The following is a 20,573-nucleotide window of genomic DNA, read 5'->3' as shown; positions in this document are numbered from 1 at the left end:
AAAACTGCTGCAGCTCTAGTGATGGGGGCTGGGAAAAGTTGGCAGCTGAAGCTTTCCAAAGGAGGGGGAAGGGAGAAATAGGCTGAGTATTCATTATGAACACTTGGAAAAATGGACTCCATGCACTCTAAAGACTCCTTTTCAGCTAAATCATAATCTGAAAGCTTGGGTTTTAAAAGTATTTATATTTTAGTCTGAGAAACTCCTGCAACTAAAGAAGTGTTGGCTGCAATGTGAGACTTGGCAGAGCCAAAAGGAACTGAACAGGGGTCTCCTAATGCAAAGTATTCAGCAACCCCAGCAACAGACACAGAGCACAACAGCCAAGCAGAGAGAAACTGGGGAGTGCAGGCAGAAAGGCAGAGACAAGAGAAGTCAGAGAGCAGAAACTCTGGGAGAGCATAAAACTCTCCAAGCTAGCAGGGCACTCACCTCACAGTGAATGTGCACAAGTTCAGTATTGGAGTTTGATCCTCACTGCAAGTCCACTGTCAGGAGCAAAATGATGACGGGTGCATCAAATCTGCAACCCAAAAGGAGCCTCCAATTGCACCTTATCCTGCCTTATCTCACCCAGGGTGGGTGTAAGAGAGTTTCATCCCAAATTGTCATGTTCATTATGCAGCAGGCTGAGCAGGCAAAACAATTCACGTGGGAAACTGTCCCCAGAGATTTCACCACTATCAGCTTTCAACCTGGAATACAGCAGTCACTCACACACCTACCTGTAGGTCTGCAGACTTGTGCTTGAAGAACCTCACTGCATCCTCCAAGGGATTAGGAAAGCAAACGTATTTTGGGATCCCTAAAGCCTTCTTTATGCAAGGCAGTGAGTTTAGATAATGGTTTAGCCAAACAGGCACAGGCTGACTCAGTTTGAATAAGCCCCTTAGGAGGTACAGTGAAATCAAATCAGAACAATTTAAGCTCAAGTTACCAAAGCCAAAGTAAAAGCACTTCAACCGAGGAAAAGAGTCGTAATCTTTAAATTAAATTCTGAACTGATTTTGTCACACAGTTTCACACACAAGATGTAACAGGCTGCCTCTTCAGAGACACCTTTAACATCAGCTTTTCCTTAAAAGAGAAACCTACAGCAGCAGCTCTTTACCTTCTCCTGCTCCCCAAGCTCAGAGGAGCATCCTACATTCACCCAAAGCTTCTCAATTGGCCTCTGTGGTCTTTTATGCTGCACCTTCAGTTACCCAATTAGTGCCTTGCTAATGAACACCTGCCATGTATTTATTCCTGGCTGTGACAGTACTTTTAACCTGTAATGCCCAGTGGTACCTACATCCTTCTCAGAAGCTTTGTGCACAGGCTTCAACAAGAAAAATGTTATTTGTGCAAAACCAGAGTGTTTTTCAGGGCTATTAAACACTGGCACTTTTTGCCTCTCTGCTCATGGATTGTTGAGTGTTTTAAAAGCAAGATGGGATGGAAGCAGAAAAGGAGATACTTTGTGGGACAGATGAGTTTTGGGAGGATGGGCCACACTCAGTGCCTTGTGTGACTGCACCCAACAGTATTTAAGAGGAATCAGGGACTGCTGGGAACACCAACTTTTCTGATCTTTGCAATTGCTATTTCCTGCAAGCTTCTGATTTTCACCTGTGCCTGTTCCACTATCAAAACCACAGATTCCCACTTCAAGGGGGGATTACATGACTCAGATCACTCCAGTGTCAGGCAGAAGGGTGTTGAACACAAGGGGATAAATGCTCTTATTACAACAGAGAGTCATCTTTTCCAATGATCATCTTCAGTGTAGTGGCAGGATTTCCTCGATTGAGTAAGTGTTATTCAGTAAGTTAAGGATGACAGGATTAGGGCAGAGGTTTGAAACAATAATTGCAGTTTGTTCTTCTGTAGTACCTTTCATCTGTGAAATTCACAACAATGCAATAATCCTCCGAACAGCTTTTGTAAGTAAGGAAATATTATGACTCCTGTTTTTCAACTGAGGAAGCTGAGAGGGAATATGATGATGCAGAGAATCATGGGCAGAGGCAGAATTGGGACTCAGCTCTTCTGACTCATTCTTTGTACTTCTGAGAGCCTGGACACACCAGTTGGTGTGGCCACCCTGGCTCCTCACTCCCAGGAATGTCAGTGCCTGCAGGGCTTTTGGATCTTCAGTGTTCCCTCTTCATCTGGAGAGGGGTGAGCAGAGCCCCCAGACTGGGAAGCCAGGAGCCAGGATGTCTACAAGCCCCAGAAGGCACAGCACTGTGCTGTTTGGAGGGAAGACAGGAAAGAATGGAGCAACCCAAGACCTAAAGGATCTTGTATATGTTCATCTGCAGAGAGGAGTTTTGATTGTGATCTGAATGGTGCTCTGGAGTCAGCCAATATCCAGTGGAGGGTCCAGAGTAGATTTAAATAAAGTTCTTCCAGACTGGATGTTCTCAATCCAGTGAAGCAGAGATGAAGTGCTTCCACTGCAATGGACAGGAAGGGCATGAAGAGCCCACAAAATCTTCTGTCTGACTATGATGTGTCTTACCAGGAGGGAGCAAAAAGCTTTATTTGGAGGAACTGGAGACTGGGATACAGTGGGCTAAGGTTTATATGTAAGGAAAGAGGCAGAGCAAAGGCCTAAACTGTTGTGAGAGAGGACATGACCACAGAATTTGGGAATGGAAAAGAAACTGCCCAGCCAACACGGCTACATATCTTTGGCCATAGTTAAAAATGTTCCTTTGGAAATTACCTGCATCTGAATGGTTTTGTTGGGCATTCAGTGTGATGTGACAACCCAGCACCTGCTGTGAACACAGTGGTTTGCACAGGTAAGCAAGGCTGTGAATAGTGTGTGTTACTGAGCTGGCAGTTTAAACCAACAGACACTGGAACATGCCAGACTTCAGCTGGCCAAAGCCATAAAGGATTCCTCTGTTTCCTTACTTTTCCTCCTGCCCCCTCACAAAGACTGGAGAGAATGGCAGAGAGATCCTCTAACCAAACAGTAACACCTTCAAACATCTTGATCTGTAAATGACAATGAGTAATAAATAGATTTCACTAAAACTATTTCAGGGGTGTGAGTGAATTGTATTGAACTGTCCGCTCACCGTGGCTGCAGCCAAAGAACAAAGCTCCTGATTCACACAAGTGCTGAGAACCTGCTGCTCCAGTTGAAGTGGCTGGGAGAGGCAGGCTGTCATCACGTCTGGCAGTCAGAGCGTGTGTGACTCAGGCTGGGCTCTCAAATCAGCAGCCTCTATGCATTAACTAGGCTGGGGCTGGCATTGGGGGGATTTTGTGCTGATTGTCTGCACATGTCCTGCACATTGCAGGACTCCCAACCCTGTGGGAAGTCCGACCTGCTCTTCAAAATCATGTTTCTTACCAGGTCTTTACTAACGAGGGTTTGATACATGCAGTGTCCAATGATCTTACATTGAAATGAGTTCTTCAACTTCTATAGGCCCCTCATGCCTGGATTATGTGCTTGTACACATCCCTCCCAGGGCAGGAAGATTCCAACCCTACCTGCTCTCCACTGGGCTAAGATTTCCTAGCTTTAAATGAACAAACATTGCCAACAAATGTTGGCAATGATGCAAGCAAGGCTTAGAGTGTAGTGGGAGAGGTAGAAATATCATCCTGGAAAAGGTTCAGTGTTTGTTTTTAAATCCCAGAAGAAACATATGAATGTGATGTATCTGGGATTTAGGGAAAAAAAAAACCCAAAAACAGAGCAGCATGTTAGGAACCACCCAGAAACAGCTCTGTGTCAGGGATCAGCAGCTCTTTAGAAGCCTAAAAGATGCAGCAGGTCTCTCTTGAATTCTTCCTCCCTGTTTCTGGAGCAGAGTGTAACACACAGCGAGTCTGTTCTGCACTTCCTCTGTCTGCTGAGGGGCCCAAGCAAATAAAAATGCGAGCTGAGATTGCTAATTGTGCCAAAACATAAACATGGGCTCACACAGCTTGTGAGCTCCGTGTGTGATTACTCACCACTACAAACGTAAGCACGAGCTGGTTTGCAGCAGGCAGGTCTAAAGAACAGGTCCAGGCTGTAGTGAAGTTCCTGGGAGCTTTTCCACAAACAATAATGTCCTTTGGATCAGCTCTGCAGCACTGGGTTAGCTCTGCTCTGGGTGCAACCTGGGACAAAATCACACACATTGGTCACAGCAGGAGCCACGGCCTCAGCTCCTCACACCCTGGAAACCACCCAAAGGGACCCCAGTAACACTGGGAGCAGCCACTTCCTTCCAATCTGAGCCATTTTCCTTTCCCTTTCATCACCATGGGAAGCTGCTCTCCCACAAACACCACAGACAGGTGTCCTTTCCAGTGCACTTGGCACATCCCCAAATTCAGGCTGTTTGGAAGCAAAGGGAATGAAAGATTTGGTGAGGGAGAAGCCTGCCAAGCCCCACACTTTTCCAGAGTTTGGACAGATGTCACATCCTGCTGATCCCAGCTGTGGAAGCCTGGCCAGGGGAGAAAGAAAGACCTGCACAGATGATTCATAACCATCAAGTGAAATTTAATCCAAATTTTTGTCTGTGCAGAGCCCTGGGGATGTTCTGCAGTCCCAAAGAAATGCCCCTGCTCGTGCTGTTTCTGAAGCTCCATGCTATCAAAAACCCAGCCTGGCATGGAATCAGGTACTTGGCCAAATGGAGTTTATCCTGCTTTAAACTAGTTAAAAAAAAAAAAAACATCCAGGACACTTAGAGGCTAAGGGGTTGTTTAGGATTACACTTAATTTCTAGTCAAGGCTACATTTTTCAGATTCCAGAGAGATATTATTCAGAGCAGAGATTTTTATACATGCACATGTTTTCTATACACATATAAATATATTTATATGTATTTTCTACATATATAGAAAAATATCAGGCAAAAATTCCCAAAGCAGATACTGAGAGGAAAAATACGAACTTATCTCCAACATGAAAGAAACAAAAAACACCCTGCCACAAGGAAGTTCTATAAATAGCATTATACTGCTGATTTGCATTCTCTCATTTTATTTCATATTGTTTAAAAGACTGAAAACATTACAATGAAACCATCTGGAAGAATCAGCACCAGGGATTTAACTGGATTTTTTTCCTAATATTGTTTTCCTAATATTGTTTTCCTAATATTGTTTCCTAATATTCCTAATATTTTTCCTAATATTGTATTGCGCAGCTCTTCTGTGTTTTACCTCCCTGAGTTTAGAGGGCAGGACTAATTCTCCAGATTTCTGGTGCAGGATTCCAGGCTGGAGTAGAAGGGCCTTGGCTTCACCATACCACAGGTTTTTTTCATCTTTTCCTTTCTCAACTGCCACTAGAATTTTTGGAAGCCAAATATCTTCCTGTGTTAAAGGGCCAGTGAATGACACACGTCTCCTTTGCTTCCCTCTTAAGTGAAAGCAGACTGCAACGTGTGAGTTCAGAAATAAGCCACGGCTCTCCAGAGAAGTGCTTAAACACATGTTTAACTGTAACCGGGCTCTTTGGCCTCAATGAATTAAACACTTTTGCCAGTCAGGGCTTTTTGAGTGACAATACGCTGAGAAAACCACCTTGCCTCAGATACCCTCTCACCCAGGCGAGGAGAGGATTGTGGTGTTAAAACGGCTCAAACATCAGCATTAGAGAGTCACAGAATCACTTGGGTTGGGAAAGACCTCCGGGATCATCGAGTCCAACCTTTGATTGATCATCACTTTGTCAATTAAATCATGGCATTGAGTGCCACGTCCACTCGCTCCTTGGACATCCCTGGGGACGGGGACTGTGCCGCCTCCCTGGGCAGCTCCAATGTTTAATGTTTCCCCCGATCCAATGTTTAACACCACTTTCCATGAAGAAATCCCCCGATGTCCAGCCTGAACCTCCCCTGGCGCAGCTTGAGGATGACTCCCCGCTCCCAGCCGGGGAGAAGAGCCCGACCCGCACCTCACAGCCATCATTATGGATATTACAGCCATCATTATGGATATTACAGCCGTTACACAGCCACTGTTACAGACATTACTGCCGTGCGAACGGGCCTGCCCTTCTCGCAGCCGCTTTTATCGGTGTACACCCAAGCGGGCCAGCTGCGGTCGCACCCCAACGACACCTAACCGAGCTCAACGGCCCGCGGGCGACGGGAGCAGCGCCGTGGCCACCCGATCCCGGTGTGTACGAGCCCGCCTCCCACACGGGAATGCCGCACCGGCATGGATGCGGCCCGCACGGGCAGGGCGCTCCCCACAGCGAGCGGGGAACGGCAGCGGGCGCTGGGAGGGAAGGAAAGAAAGCAACGGAAGGAGGGAAAAGAGGGAAAAGAAGGAGGGGAGGGAAAAGAAGGAGGGGAGGGAAGGGGCGGGCACGACGCCGCGGGGATGGGCTCCGCCCGTGCGCGCACTCGCGCCGCTCTTTTGGCTCTCGGGCCGCGCCGTAGCGCTCCCGGGAGAGAGCGGCATTGTGCGGCCTCCGGCCCGCTCCGCGCAGGCGCCGGCCCGCATTCCCCGCCTGGCGGACCCGGACCCGCCGCCGCCGCCGCCGCGTCCCCCCCTCCCCTCCCGCGGCCGCGCTCCTCCCTCGCCGCGGAGGAGGCGGCGGCCGCCCCCCTTTCCCCATCCCCATCCCCCCGGTAAGTCACCGAGAGAAGGAGCGAGAGGGCGAGGCGGCGGCTCCTCCTCCTCCTCCTCCTCCTCCTCCTCCTCCTCTCCCGTCTGCTCCTCGTCTCCCGCACCGCCCCGGGGCTCTCCCGCACCGCCGTTGCCCGCGCGCGGCGCCGCCGCCTCCCCTCAGGCGGCGCGCGCGGGGCCCGCCCGCTCCCCTTCCCCCCCCACAGCCCCCGGCCCGACCCTCACCCCCTCCCCCGACCGCGTGGGGACCCCTCACCTCACCCCCTCCCCACCCTCGGGGGGGCTCCCCACAGCCGCCCCCACATTCCAGAGCGAGGGAAGGGCCGTTCGGGGCTTGGGGGGGTTCGGGGGGTGTTGTCGGGACCGCGGGGGGACGCGCCGGGAGCCCCCCCCGAGCATGGAGCCCAGCCGGGCCCGGCAGCGATGCTGCGGTGGTTTGGCAGCGCGCTGCGTGCTCGCCCCAGTGCCTAGATGAGTTGCAGATGAAAAGGAATCAGGATCCGCGTTAGGAAAGTTTAATTTTCTTTCTGTGGCCCCCAGATTGGCCGGGGAGTGTCCCTCACTGGAGGTAGTGAGGATGCAATCCTGTGCCATGTGCTCTGGGATGACCCTGCGGAGCCGCTGTGCTCCCTTCCAGCCTGGCCCATTCTGGGATTTGCGAGATCTCTGGGATCTCCCCACACCGAGCACAGCCGGCAGGCAACTGGTAGCGCCCTCCTGCTCTGCACCCTCTCGGGAAGGAGATGCTTGGAATGCCAGTGGATCTGGGAGCAAACGCTCTCGTCCCCGAATGTGCTGCCACCAGCAAAAGGAGCTGCGAAGTGGCAAATGCACTTAGCAGGCAAATCCTGACAGTGTGAGCCGGGGGTGATTCTGTTGCTGAGCTGAGATGAGGCTGAGCTGCAGTGGAGATTGGTTCCCTCTGCAGCATCAGCCCCGATTAGGGAATCCTGGCACTGCACTCCATCAGGTCTTGTTACAGAAAGCGAGTCTGGAGAGGCTGATCCAAGGCTGCTGCCAGCCAGGGGGAACTCTCGGGTGGGGAAGGGGATGGTTTGATGCTCAGACCTTTCAGCAGGGAAATGAGACACGAAAATATTCACATTCTGAGGTGAAAATAATCTGGTCAGGCCTTAAGCTTTGCAAGTGCTCGTTATTTTTTGTGTTTGTTATCATCTCATATTCTCTAATGAATAGAAAGGCCTTGGACTGTTCCTTCCATCTTCCATGCAAACTACCGTCTTTACCCTGTGCTAAGTACTTGTTACAAGTGTTTTGGGGTCTGTGATATGAAAACCCTGCCACACCTCAAAGCTATTGTGCTGTACTTCTCTTGGGAAAAAGCTTTCCAAGGAGTGATCAAAGGCTGTGCCTTGAGTTCTTGCTCTTGCACATAAGTGGGTCTGAAGGCCTAAAATACTGCTGTGTTGCTCCACAGATAATAAACAGGGGTTTTCATACTGCTTTCTGGCAACCTGCACTTTGACCAGTCTCACTCTTGTGCATGCTGAGAATCTTTTTGACAGCTAATGAGAATATTTTGTTTTTCTTCCAGGTTTTCCTTTCAGCGTGGTTCTCCTCTCGGTGGCAAGAGCTGCCTTTTGAAGCAGCACATTCATTCTCCCCTTCAAGCACCCATAAGTCTCATTTGCCAGCTCCAGAACCATGGCAACAGAAGAAAAGAAGCCAGATGCAGAATCCACCAAAACACAATCTACTCCTTCCTCCTCGACCAATCAGAGCAAGGTGTGTGTGAGGCCCCAAAAAATACCCCTGTAAAAACACCTGGAACTACCTGAACACTCAGCAGCCAGACCAGAATCAGGGATTTGAATTTTCCTGTAAATTAAGATCTTTCCTATGTGGCTACTTCTGCTGTTGTCTCGTGCTGAGGATTTTATGGGAAAAGTGGATGGAGTGCAGCTCTGCTATAGTGCTAAATGTTCTTTTATTGGTTTTGGGGAAGTTCTCATTAGTGAAATACTTCTTGTCATTTTGATCATGACAAAGGCTGTTTGTTTGTATCCCTGGAATGCCTGGAGATGGCTGGAGAATTGGTGAATCTCTAGTTGTGGAGTGGGGAAACAGTTATTCAGGTTCTTTGAAGCCTGGTGATGCTCAAAGGAGGTGTTATTGCTTAACCATGAAGCCTTTTCAGAAGGTAAAAGTGGGATTTTAGGGGCATGGAGGAATTGGCCTGTGGTTTAATTCATGATCAGGGTGAAAATGCAAACACTTGAAAGCACTGCACAGATCAATATCAAGAGTGTTACTTGGAAGTGCCAGGCACTTTGTGGTTGGGCTGTTGGATTATTCTCACCTGTTGCTTACTGGCTTGGATGGAATTTACCTCAGGGGTGACTTGGTGTTGTGCTTGGAACAGTGAGGCCCCAGAGTGAAAGGGTGTTTGGTTGATTTTTGAATTTGGAGGGGAATGGGAATGTAAATGTGATTTAATGCTGGAATCTGTTATGGTGAACATCCACATGGTCCATTCCTCTGTGCTGATTGGAGCTGGCCACTAGGTTTGGAATTGAACTCATTCATGCATATTTTTCTTACAGCCTGCCCCAGTAAAGCCAAACTATGCTCTCAAGTTCACGTTAGCAGGGCACACAAAGGCAGTGTCATCAGTCAAGTTTAGTCCTAATGGAGAGTGGCTTGCCAGCTCCTGTAAGTATTGCTTGTTTTTCTCATTTCAAACACAAATGTGAGCCTTGAAGAAGGGTTTGTCTGCAGTCTCCATTAGGGACAGGAGGGATGCCATGTCATGACATGGTTTTTCTTGAAAGAGTGATACTAAAGCTGTCACTCTTTGAGATAATTTGTTTGAAGTTCTGTTACTTTGAGCACTGGGTCTTTGCATTGCCAGGAGAGCCCTCACCTGTTCAGCTTTCCTGACTGAGCAAATGGGCAAAAACCAGCACAGGATTCTTTTCTGTGCAGAGGAAATCCTTGTGCTTTTCTGTATCACTAGAAGCTTAAGCTTTTAAATTAAACTTAGTGCACAGTAACTGCAGGCAAAACCTTCCTGTGGGAAATAAGGCAGGTGCTGCAGAGTTGGATGCACATGCTCTGTCCTGTGGTGCTTGGCAGTCAGAGGCTTTGATTGCCCCAGTGAAGTGCAGAAGGTTGTTATAAACGGTGTTTCACTGCTCTCTTAAGTGATAGAACAAGTCTCCTCTCTGTCAGCTTTGGTATTTCCTAAGGGTTTCTTCGGTGTTCAGCACTGCTTGACAGCTTTGCCTTGAAAATGTGCGTCTGTGACTGCCAGTGATCCAGAGAGAATCCACGTGTAAGGAAAGGGCAGTTGGAAATGTTGAGTATGACAGTGAGGGTCACTGGAACATCTTCCAGACATGGGAATGGCTTGGGGCTTTGACTTAACTGCAAACAACCTCAATAAAACCAGTGCACTGTGCCATATAAATCATCCTTACAGTGTCCCCATCAGAGTCCCCCTCCCCTTTCCCCTGAAAATGTTTTCCAAACTCTGTATCTGGCAAATAGCAACTTTTTTCTCTGGCTTGTTTTGCAAGTTACCATGGATAATAAGTTTGGGTTTCTGCAGGCATCCATTCAGTCCAGCTTGTGGTGTAATTACTGTTCTTTTTGGGGCAAAAGCCTTTCAAGCATTCCCATGGACCAGCGCTACTTTTACCACTGGCAATCTAAAACAAAAGTAGAAACCCAAGTTGTCAGGAGAAAAACTAAAGCTGCTGGAGTCTCTCTGCATTCCAGGCAGCTTATGTAACCTCAGCTGGTGCAGAGTGCTGTGTAGGAAGCTGTTCTTCACCAATTCAATATCACCTCCTTCCCTGAGCTCTGCTGGGGAGGGAGAACTGCCCAGAGACAGAGTTAACTTATTTCCTTTCACCTGGAAGGGACAGCTCTGGTAGTGCTGTTAATTAACCTCTGAACTGGCACATTCTTTTCCAGCTGCTGACAAACTCATTAAAATTTGGGGAGCTTATGATGGCAAGTTTGAAAAAACAGTATCTGGTCATAAGCTGGTAAGTATGAGGTGATCACTGTGGGAATTTACCTGGGAAGAATTTTGCTTTCTTTTCCTCATTCAGAAATTTCCATTCTTGGTTAGTTCTGCCTGTGTAGAAGGCAGAACTAACAGTCTGCTTTCTAGTCTTCAGTCTTGCTTTGTAGCTTTTGTTTATCTAGTCTTGGAATTGCTGGAGTTACATTGGGGCAGGCTGGGAATGTGGGTGGAGTGCAGGCTGCATTCCCAGTGCCCAGCCTGCTTCTCATGGCCCTGAATTTCAGGAGAACCCACCTCAGACACAGGGCAGAGCATTCCTGGGTGAAAATCCCTGTGAATTCTAACACTGTGTCCTGTTCCATCCTTCCTTTGTATAAGGAACAAAACACTTGCCTTTTAAGGAGATTGAATTTTTTTTGTGGGTTTGCCTACATAAACACAACACTTACTCATTCTGCAAAGTTCTTAAGAAAACACAAAACTTCCAAAACTTTCAAGCCCTTTGGTTTTCCTTTTTTTTTTTTTTTTTTTTAAAGTTTTTACATGCTGAAATTTCATTAGCAAAAATGAAGATTTATCAAAATAAGAAACCACTGGAATCTTCTCCAGCCTCTGGGGACTTGGACTGTAAAGAGCAGCCATTTGTCATGAAGAAAAGCCATTTACTCAGATTAATTTATGAGCATTCTGTTTAGGAATTCCAGCAAAGGGTTTTGGTGGCCACAGTAAGAACTGTGTGAACAAGCTACTGATGTTCTCAGAGTATGTGGCTCAGCTTGTGCCAGAGGAGCTCTTAACCCAGCAAAATCACTGAATTCCTGACTCTCAGTGCTGAATTTTCATTCAGGCTTCAGCTGGGAATGTAATCTGCAGTCTGTGATTTTCACTTTTCTGTGTGGCTGAACAAACAGAGCTGAGAAGAGAATTGTTTTCCTTTGTTTTAGGGGATCTCTGATGTTGCTTGGTCATCAGATTCCAACCTCCTTGTCTCTGCCTCCGATGACAAAACTCTCAAAATATGGGATGTAAGCTCGGTAAGGGCAGGAATTATTATTTATTTGCCTTCAGTTTTCTCCAACATTGGCTTCTTCATTTGTTTTCCTGCTTGTAACAAGCTGGTGGATGGGCTGTGAGGATGAATGAATTGTGCTGTCTGCTCTTGGAAAGAGTGGGATGCTTGTGGGTACCACGAGGAGCCTGTTATGCTCTGAGAGAGCACTAAAGCCTGATGATGGAGATAGAACCACAGCAAAAAGCCTCTCAGATGAAACCTTTTTTAACTTCTTATCTCTGCTTTTTTTCCCCCATTCTCTTGTGACAGAGAGAACAGGATAATTTGGTTGAGTTTTGATTAGGACTATTAAATGGTTTGGATCCTCCTGAGCTGCATAAAGAGTTTGCACCTCATCTGCAATCATGATGATTGTTTTATATTGTTTTTTTTTGTTGCAGCTGGCCCTCTGCCCATCTAAATATGGGGTTAGAGATGGTTTCTTTCTGTGCTGCACAGTGATTAACCTTAATGTGGTCTCTCTGGATGCTTTTATGGGGCTGGGTGATGCTGTGTATTTAACTCTGCTGAATTTTATTTCAGGGTAAGTGCTTAAAGACGTTGAAAGGGCACAGTAACTACGTTTTCTGCTGCAATTTCAACCCTCAGTCAAACCTCATCGTTTCTGGCTCAGTGAGTGGATTTTAATTTTTTTTTCCTTTGTGGGAAGCAAGTACTGCACACTCTGTCACTTGTCACTAAAGGGACAGACAGGTTCTTTAGGGATCTTTGGCAGAATGATGATGGTATTAAATCATAGTTACAATTACAGCTTTATTTTCTTAACAGATTATTATGATTAGTGCAGCACACTAATTTATGATTAGAGTGGCACAGGATTTCTGCAGGCAGGATTGCTGTAGTACAGTTTATAAGTAGTGAATACAGAATTTATAGTACAACTTACGGTTTCTAATCACCTGGATTCTGACTTACCTAAAGGATGACTTCTAATCACCTCTCCCTCTGCAGATTGGGTCAGATCATGATTTGAAAACAATATTAAATGAAAGAATAAGAACCACACAGCCCATTTCAGTTGTGCTTTCCCTCACAAACACAGCTTGGAGTCAGGTGAGCTGTGCATTGTCCCTGCTGTGTTTGCTTGGGGAAAAGCCCCTAATCCATCCTCAGTGTCCTACATGGAGACAAGGAATTCAGGGAGGTGTTCCCAGACTGTTGGTTGTGTCCTGGGCTTTCTGACCCAGCTGGGATAAGATTGATGCTGTAGCCAAGCTGTGCCTGAGTGCCTCAATTGGGTGCTTGACTAAACCCCCTCGTGCCTCTTCCCTCTCCAGTTTGACGAAAGCGTGAGGATATGGGATGTGAAAACAGGGAAGTGCCTCAAGACGTTGCCTGCTCACTCTGACCCAGTTTCAGCTGTAAGTCCCTCCTGATCAGTGAACACAAAAATGTTTGTTTTGTTAGCAGAGCTCCTCTCCTGCCCCTGTGGAGGGGTTACCAAGCCTTTACACAGCATCCAGGCTGGGCTGTGGTTGCTGCCAGTGGCCATTGCTCAGTGGGAATGAAATGAGAGGTGTTTTCTCTAAGATCAGTGTGGATTTTGGTCCTGGCTGTAAATGTGAACAGTGCAGAGGTGTGCCAGGCATGCCTGAGTGTCATTCTGGGACTCAGATTGGTGGCACTTGATGCTCAGGGAACAATCTGTACTTCTCTTGCTTTCGTGTTGCTCCAAGTCATTACTGAAGGTGTTCCATAGAACACTCCTCCTTTAAATCTCAGTCATTTCATAGGAGAAATGAGCTTGGGATACAGCAATATCCACTGGAATTAAGGAAAACCAGAAGGTGCTCAACTCTTAATGTCTTTGAAATGAAAAACACTGAAAAAAAATTGAGCCTCATATATGTTCAACTGTGGCTGCTCTATCATGGTTGTTCTGCCATGTGTAAAAGATATTTCACACTTATGAATGTCTTTTAATAGTAATAATTCTAAAGAATTTTTCTTTAGATATAAAAAGCAGAAAATTCACCTTAAAACACATGAGTGGCTACATAAGAGGTTCTACTCCCATGCCCTTAAAATAATCAGGTTCTATCTGCATGTTTTATTCTGCTGATGTGTTCCATGTCAGAAATGGGAAATAAGGAGCTTAAACATTTGATCTTGATGAACATCAGTAAAGTTATTAGTTTTAATAATTAGTATTAATAATATTACAGGTGCATTTTAATCGTGATGGATCCCTGATAGTGTCAAGTAGCTATGATGGACTCTGGTAAGTGGTTCTTTCTTGTCTGCATCACTCTTTGCACCTTTTGCATTTTAAAAATACCTTTTTTAAAACAAAACACACTTGTATTTATAATGTTAAAATTGTAATAAAAGACTTCAAGCCCAATAATAATAATAATTTTTTTGTATTTTTTTTAAACAGTCGTATCTGGGATACAGCATCAGGCCAGTGCTTGAAAACACTGATTGGTAAGTAGAAATATTTCTTGTCTGGGCTGTATTTTTCACACAGATTTTCTGTGTTTCAGTGAAACTATTAAAAACAAGTGAATGTCAAAAGAAACCCTCTGTCAGTGAGACAACACAGCTGTGCACTTTGTAACACTGCTTTTAATTTTGCTGTAGATGATGATAACCCTCCTGTGTCTTTTGTGAAATTCTCACCAAATGGCAAATACATATTAGCTGCAACTTTGGACAAGTAAGTATGAAAAAATAAAAAAAGGAGAATAACACGCAGATTTGAAATTTGCAGCATCAGATGATGCTTTAATTTGCTTTTTGGCTGCTATGGTAATGATAATAGATGAATTCATATATAGTTTTTTTCTGTGGGGGAGAATATGAATGGCATGGCAGTAAAACAGATATTTTGGGGTTAACTAACCCTGCATTCCAAAGTCAGCCTGAAATGATCCATTGTAGATTTTTGGAACTCTGGTATGGAGAAACATTTTTCAGCTGCTAGGAACTTTTCAGATAAAAAAAAACCAAAAGCATCCAAGAACTAAAATCTTTGGGTTTGTTTTCCAGCACTCTCAAACTTTGGGACTACAGCAAAGGAAAGGTAATTCTTTCTGTTCATGTAGATTTAACTAAGCTTTTAGGAATATTGGATTTTACATGTGATTTTTAAACTGAACATACGAGTACTACAGAAAAAAGTGTCAGTACCTCTTTAGTGGAGAGGATAAACTTTTAGCAGAGCCTGTTGCAACAGGACAAGGGGTAATGGTTTTAAACTAAAAGAGGGTGGATTCAGGTTAGAAAGTTTCCTGTGAGGGTGGGGAGGCCCTGGCACAGGTTGTCCAGAGCATCTGGATCCCTGGAAATGTCCAAGGCCAGTTTGGGGCTTGGAGCAGCCTGGGATAGTGGAAGGTGTCCCTGCTCGTGTCAGACTTTTAAAGGTCCCTTCAAACTCAAACTATTCTGTGATTCTGACTAAAGATGTCTTTGAAAAGAAAAAAAAAATGAAAATACTTGGCTTCTGCATAGCCCTGAGACATTAAGTACAGCAATATTTCTGCATTTTTCTCTTCATGAGCAATAAATTGCTTTTGATCTCTTTCACTACAAATTTAGGGCTTTGTTTTGGGTTTTAGAGCAGAGCTGCACTCCACATCCTCTAGATCAGTTGGCAGGGTGGGAAACACAGGCTGATGTGTTTAGTCTTTTTTACCAGAGTTTGTCCTTGACTGAAAAAACTCTCCCAGCTGCATTAATGTCCTGTGGCTCTTTTCTTCCAGTGCCTGAAGACATACACAGGACACAAAAATGAGAAGTACTGCATATTTGCCAATTTCTCTGTCACTGGTGGAAAGGTTGGTGTTGATCTGACTATTTTTGTGTTACCTCTGTGCAGTTCTGACTGCTCCTCTCTGTAGATAAAGAGGATTTTGGGGCTGAAAACCCAAAATTTTTTGGTTTTGGTGGGTGCTGGTTTCTGTGTCTCTAGGTGGGCTCACTGTCAGCTTTCCTGACTTTTCCTCCTTCTCCCTTTCACATGACAACAATGAAATGTTTACTGAGAAGTAGCACTTGGGTATGGATCAGAAAGATTCAGATAACTTTGTTTTCTCTCTGCCCCTCCAGTGGATTGTGTCTGGTTCAGAAGACAACCTGGTTTATATCTGGAACCTTCAGACAAAAGAGATTGTACAGAAACTACAAGGACACACAGGTGAGGGAGAGGATTCTGGTTTTATTGATGAAATATTCCTCATATCATCAATGCTTAGCCTGAGCACTTTCTGATACCAATTTTTACTCTCAGACTCATAAATTCTTCTGGCTGAAGCTTAATTGAACCCTGGGAGTTTTACTCCTTTTTATGAAGGGTTTTTATGGGCATTGAAATAGTTTTATTCTTCACCTGTTAAAACTTTGACATCAACTTGCAAAGGAGATTTGCTTGAGCACAGAACTGGTCAAGATATTTAAATATCTCATAACATTAGTGACTGTGAATGGTCTGTTAACACCTTCCAGGGCTGCAGCTCCCAGGGATAAGGATTGATGTGGGCTGGAAATGTCTGTGCATGTGCCTGGTCTTGAACCACGAGATGTCTGAGTCCTGTAAAAGAGCAGAGCTTGAACTGAAATCTCAGTGGGCTCAGTCCTGTGCTTTGGGCAGGATCCCGGTGATTTTTGGGCAGGATCCCGGTGATTTTTGGGCAGGATCCCGGTGATTTTTGGGCAGGATCCCAGTGATTTTTGGGCAGGATCCCGGTGATTTTTGGGCAGGATCCCAGTGATTTTTGGGCAGGATCCTGGTGACTTTTGGGCAGGATCCCAGTGATTTTTGGGCTGGATCCCAGTGATTTTGGGCTAGTTTACAATGATTTGGAGTGTGAGGAAGGCAGTGGCAGCAGATTTTCATTTTCAGGCTCTGAAGATGAAGTGTTACCCAAGAACTGCCCGGGATGTTGGAAATACCTTCCATGACAAAAAACCTGACCTGGGTTTTGATTCAGCTGTGTCTGACATGATCTGATAGAAGTAAGAACTCAAATCTAGAGAGTTCTCACCTTTTGAACCTGTCAAACCCTTTCCTACTGCCCTCAATTCTTTCCTGCTTGTATTTCCTTCCACAGAGGAGCAACAGTTGTAAGATATTTACAAATAACACATTTAATTCTGCTACGAGGAAATAATAACTTGGCTTAATAAAACACAGTTGCTAATTTTCAGAGATGCCTGCTATGAACCAGATTGAAATAATTGCATTTTTCTATCTTTTCTTTTTGCTCAGATGTTGTCATCTCCACAGCTTGTCACCCGACAGAAAACATCATCGCATCAGCGGCGCTAGAAAACGACAAAACAATTAAACTGTGGAAGAGTGACTGTTAAATGTTCCAAGATTGCTTTAGAGACTGTCAGGAAAAAAAAAAGAAAAAAAAATGTTTTTAAAAAAATTATTAAAAAATAAAAACACCCATAAATCCAGTTTGGGAGGAAACCTGAAGAATATTTGATAAAGTGGTTTCTGTTAGTCTTGGCCCAAAGAAAACATCTTAGCTCTGCTAGAGCTGGGCAACGTGGTGGAAAAAAAAAAAAAAAAGATGCAGTGTCTCCTTTTCTTGCCTAATGTTTTGGCAGACAAATGGATGATTCTGATGTCGGGTCAGAAGTCTTGGACACCCCAAAGATACTGTATTTTCTGATGGCATTGCTTCTGGGCACTGTTGCTGCTTAAGGAAGAGCTGCCAGTCTACTTTGTACCAGTAAGTTAAGTCACAGGCCTAGAGATGTGTGGATTTTTTTTTTTTTTAATATGTCTAATTGTTTTTTTAATTTTTAAAATTTTTTTTCCAAACTGTAGGTTCTAGTCTCTTGGGAAATTTCTGTATTGTTTTAAATAGGAGTACTGCATCTTTAAGGGTGCTTCATTTTAAAACACTCAGCTCAAACTTTGTGACCAAATAAAACCATGCAGTTCCAGATTTCCCTCTTCCTGCCCCTGACTTGACTCCTGTGGTGGAATCTCTTACCTTCTGTATAGTTGCTTACCTCTTGTTACCTCTTGTGTGTTTAATAGATGCTGTTCTAGAGCAAAGTTACAGTTCTTCTGTTAACCATTAAAATGAATCCTGCTTGTAGTTGTTCTCAACATATTTTAATTTTTTTTTTTATTTTGCCTCTTCTGGTTCTAAAGCCAACTCACAGAACACTGTAAAGTTATTTCAATGTAAAAAGAAACAAACCCAGACTTTTTGTATCTTGGCAATCCATGGTATGAAGCTGTATTGCAAATGGCATGACTCTGTATCTATCTCAGCATTGGTATTTCTTTCCCTTTTTGTCATATCCATGTGGTATTTACACGTCCAGAAAAATACCATGTGCCATAATAAAAAGGTGGGATTTTATGTGTATGTTTGTGGTTAAGAGTGTGCTCATGTGACGTGTCCGTGCTCGTGGAAGCTTCTCTTAAAAACATTTTTAAGGGGAGATGTTTTCTGTAGGAACTCCAGTGAGGGAGGATGAGGAGCAGCAGGGTGGAGAGAAAAAGAGGAACAAACACAAGTCCAAATGTTTTTAATGAGGGGAAAAGGATTGTCCTCAGCAGAGACAACACTGCCACACCCCCTGACAGAGAGCTTGAGCAGAGGGAAAGGATTCCTGCTGCCCTCTCCAGGATCCAGGATTTGCCTTGTGCTGGATAAGAAATGCACGGGTTTTACTGCACCCAAAGGGTTCTGCTGCAATGGGATGTTTTGCTCCTGGTGAAGCAAAACCTCGTTTTTTTGGTATTTACCTCATGTGCTTGGGAACAACAAAATCAATTACAGTCCAGACCTTTGGAGTGAGGCTGCCTTGCTTTGAAACCCTTGGAGAGAAAGAGCTGCAAGACATGAGGCATAGGTTTTCTTTTTAAAATATAAAAATAGAGTTCATGTTGGGCTGCTAAAATGGCTATTAATAATATCACTGCCTTTGGAGGTTTTTCATTACCCCCAGGAAGGGACACTGTGTCTAGACTTGGTGTCACTGCTAAAATGATCAACTCATGGTTTTTTTCAGCCTTATTCTTGAAGGCTGGTGAAACTCTTCAATGCAAGATGTGGCTGTGCTGCTTTATAGCATGGAGGAGGTGGAATCTTACTCCAGCAAAGCATTTTAATGTTGATTCAGAAATCTTTCCTGGCATAGTGCTTCTCATGTCCCTGTGTGTGACTGGCTTTGCTTGCCCAGCTGTGCTGTCACACAGAGCTGGGGAGGAGGGAGATGAATTTTCTGCTGTCACGAGGAAATACCTTGAACAGGGATAGAAAAACCCCTAATGTAAAGGATCTGCTGTAAAGCTGCTCTTCATAAAGGTTGTGTTTAAATCCTTAATATCCCACCTGGGATTAATGTCTGTTGGCATGAGCTCTACTTACCTCTAATTCTGTGCAGCCTGGCATGGCTGTGATGGTTGTAGGGCCAGGATTAGCTCAAGTGCAGCCCTGGAAACGAGGATTGTGTGCTGGCTGGAGCAGAGGAGGTGTAACTTTATTTTAGGTACGGGCTGAGAGTGCCTAGAGTGAGTTACTGCTGCGGGCCTCGGGTGCACCGGCGACTTAAGCTGAGGGAAAAGGCGAGCTGGGGGATTAAAAAAGACGCTGCTGCGCTTTCTTTAGGGTCTCCCGGAAAGAAAACAAGAGGGGAAAAAATGGAAAAAAAACATGGTTAGATGCCACGAAGTAGGTGGCAGTGCCTTAACCGTATGTGTGTTGTATAGGCCACTAGGACCTCTTCCATCCTTATCAAGGGGAGTGCTAACCTTCTCTCCTTTCATACAACACAACCGTTGGATTCCACGCAACGCTATTTAAACCTCCAGTATGCTCCAACTATACAGAACAGGGTGAGCCAACCTTTCTGCCTTTTTCCCCTCAATTTGTCACTTATTTCTAAATCCCATGAAAAAACTTTTAATATAGCCCCAATTTTGCCCTAAAAATCTCGGTAAAATTGTTAAAACGAGCGCTTTCCGCTCCGTTTTTAATATATTCATCAAATTTAGCCAATCAGCGTGCAGAAGGCGGAGCCTCTTCTCCCGCCCCGTGACGCGCGGGGGGTGTGGCTTTGGCCGCGCCGATGGAGGCGGGCGCGCCCGGGGTTCGCCGGTTCGAGTCCCGCCCCAGGCGGGGCGGTGCCGCTGGGATCAGCCCACCGCGGGATGGGCGGCGGACCCGCGTAACCTGCGCAGGGTTTGCGCCTTCCCCCCGGGTATCCCGCGGGTTTGCGCCTTCCCCTCGGGTATCCCGCGGGTTTGCGCCTTCCCCTCGGGTATCCCGCGGGTTTGCGCCTTCCCGCCGGGTATCCCGCGGGTTTGCGCCTTCCCCCCGGGTATCCCGCGGGTTTGAGCCTTCCCCCCGGGTATCCCGCGGGTTTGCGCTTTCCCGTTGGGTATCCCGCGGGTTTGCGCTTTCCCGTTGGGTATCCCGCGGGTTTGCGCCTTCCCCCCGGGTATCCCGCGGGTTTGCGCTTTCCCGTTGGGTATCCCGCGGGTTTGCGCCTTCCCCCCGGGTATCCCGCGGGTCTGAGCGGCACCGCGGGATGTGCTGGTGGCATCTCCCGCAGCCGGAGCAGCGGTGCAAGGAGGGAGCCCATTCCCGAAGTGTTCCCGCTGCTCCGGAGCTCGTAAATAGCTACGAGTTATGTCAGCGCTAATAACGAGTTACAAGCTCCACATGTGGGAGCGGTGGAAAAGGTTGGGTGGGTTTTTTCCCGTTTTCTTAAGGCCTTTCTCTTCGGTATCCCAAGGGAATCAAACCAGACAAACATTTCTCTAAATGAGCAGCCCGGGAGCTGCTCTTCCCAGCGGATGACTCCCCCAGCATCCCGCTGCAGGTGCCACCGCTGCCGCCTTGAGGCTTTGCTCCATCCCCCGACCCCTGCGACTGTCCCAGACCTTCCCGCGGGGTTCCCGGCGGGAAGGAGCAGCGGAGGAGCCGGATGAGGCTGCGGAT

The 20,573-nt window shown here is 46.0% G+C and overlaps 2 protein-coding genes and 1 non-coding gene across 6 annotated transcripts in view; 1 reads left to right on the top strand and 2 right to left on the bottom strand.

Moving 5' to 3' along the window:
- The window catches only part of BRD3 (bromodomain containing 3), a 44,752-nt gene extending 38,048 nt beyond the window's left edge, over positions 1 to 6,704 (bottom strand). Inside the window, exons 1-2 of one of the 3 annotated variants that reach the window (XM_053961837.1) lie at positions 6,601 to 6,704; positions 3,964 to 4,113 (exon numbers count right to left, since the gene is read on the bottom strand). The gene's annotated coding sequence lies outside the window, so the exon portion shown is untranslated. Of the gene's footprint in view, positions 1 to 3,963; positions 4,114 to 5,909; positions 5,998 to 6,600 lie in introns of those variants that run through there. The other 2 variants (XM_053961838.1, XM_053961840.1) reach the window with 2 other exon arrangements.
- WDR5 (WD repeat domain 5) lies at positions 6,060 to 17,990 on the top strand. 2 transcript variants are annotated; one of them, XM_053961841.1, is made up of 14 exons: positions 6,060 to 6,133; positions 8,145 to 8,335; positions 9,154 to 9,262; positions 10,529 to 10,602; positions 11,528 to 11,617; positions 12,178 to 12,267; positions 12,933 to 13,016; positions 13,821 to 13,876; positions 14,036 to 14,082; positions 14,239 to 14,314; positions 14,647 to 14,680; positions 15,360 to 15,434; positions 15,706 to 15,793; positions 16,865 to 17,990. In XM_053961841.1, the coding sequence occupies exons 2-14, from the start codon at positions 8,255 to 8,257 to the stop codon at positions 16,963 to 16,965; spliced, it is 1,005 nt and encodes a 334-aa protein (XP_053817816.1). In that variant the 5' UTR covers positions 6,060 to 6,133; positions 8,145 to 8,254; the 3' UTR covers positions 16,966 to 17,990. The 2 variants fall into 2 exon arrangements, with proteins under 2 accessions (XP_053817816.1, XP_053817817.1); XM_053961842.1 differs by lacking the exon at positions 6,060 to 6,133 and adding an exon at positions 6,505 to 6,591.
- Positions 17,991 to 19,275: 1,285 nt separating this feature from the next.
- LOC128798744 (U6atac minor spliceosomal RNA) lies at positions 19,276 to 19,403 on the bottom strand. The gene has a single exon (XR_008434528.1). It is a non-coding gene; the product is annotated as a U6atac minor spliceosomal RNA (small nuclear RNA).
- Positions 19,404 to 20,573: the final 1,170 nt, after the last annotated feature.

Source organism: Vidua chalybeata, chromosome 21 (assembly GCF_026979565.1).
Source record: "Vidua chalybeata isolate OUT-0048 chromosome 21, bVidCha1 merged haplotype, whole genome shotgun sequence".
NCBI classification, from domain to species: domain Eukaryota; kingdom Metazoa; phylum Chordata; class Aves; order Passeriformes; family Viduidae; genus Vidua; species Vidua chalybeata.
This window is presented reverse-complemented; position numbering and strand designations above follow the sequence as displayed.

Excerpts from the sequence above, each read along its gene's own strand:
- WDR5 (XM_053961841.1), top strand. The coding sequence starts at position 8,255 with ATGGCAACAGAAGAAAAGAAGCCAGATGCAGAATCCACCAAAACACAA. Across the intron at positions 13,017-13,820 it reads ACTCTGACCCAGTTTCAGCT|GTGCATTTTAATCGTGATGG; the intron begins GTAAGTCCCTCC and ends ATAATATTACAG. Across the intron at positions 13,877-14,035 it reads AGTAGCTATGATGGACTCTG|TCGTATCTGGGATACAGCAT; the intron begins GTAAGTGGTTCT and ends TTTTTTAAACAG.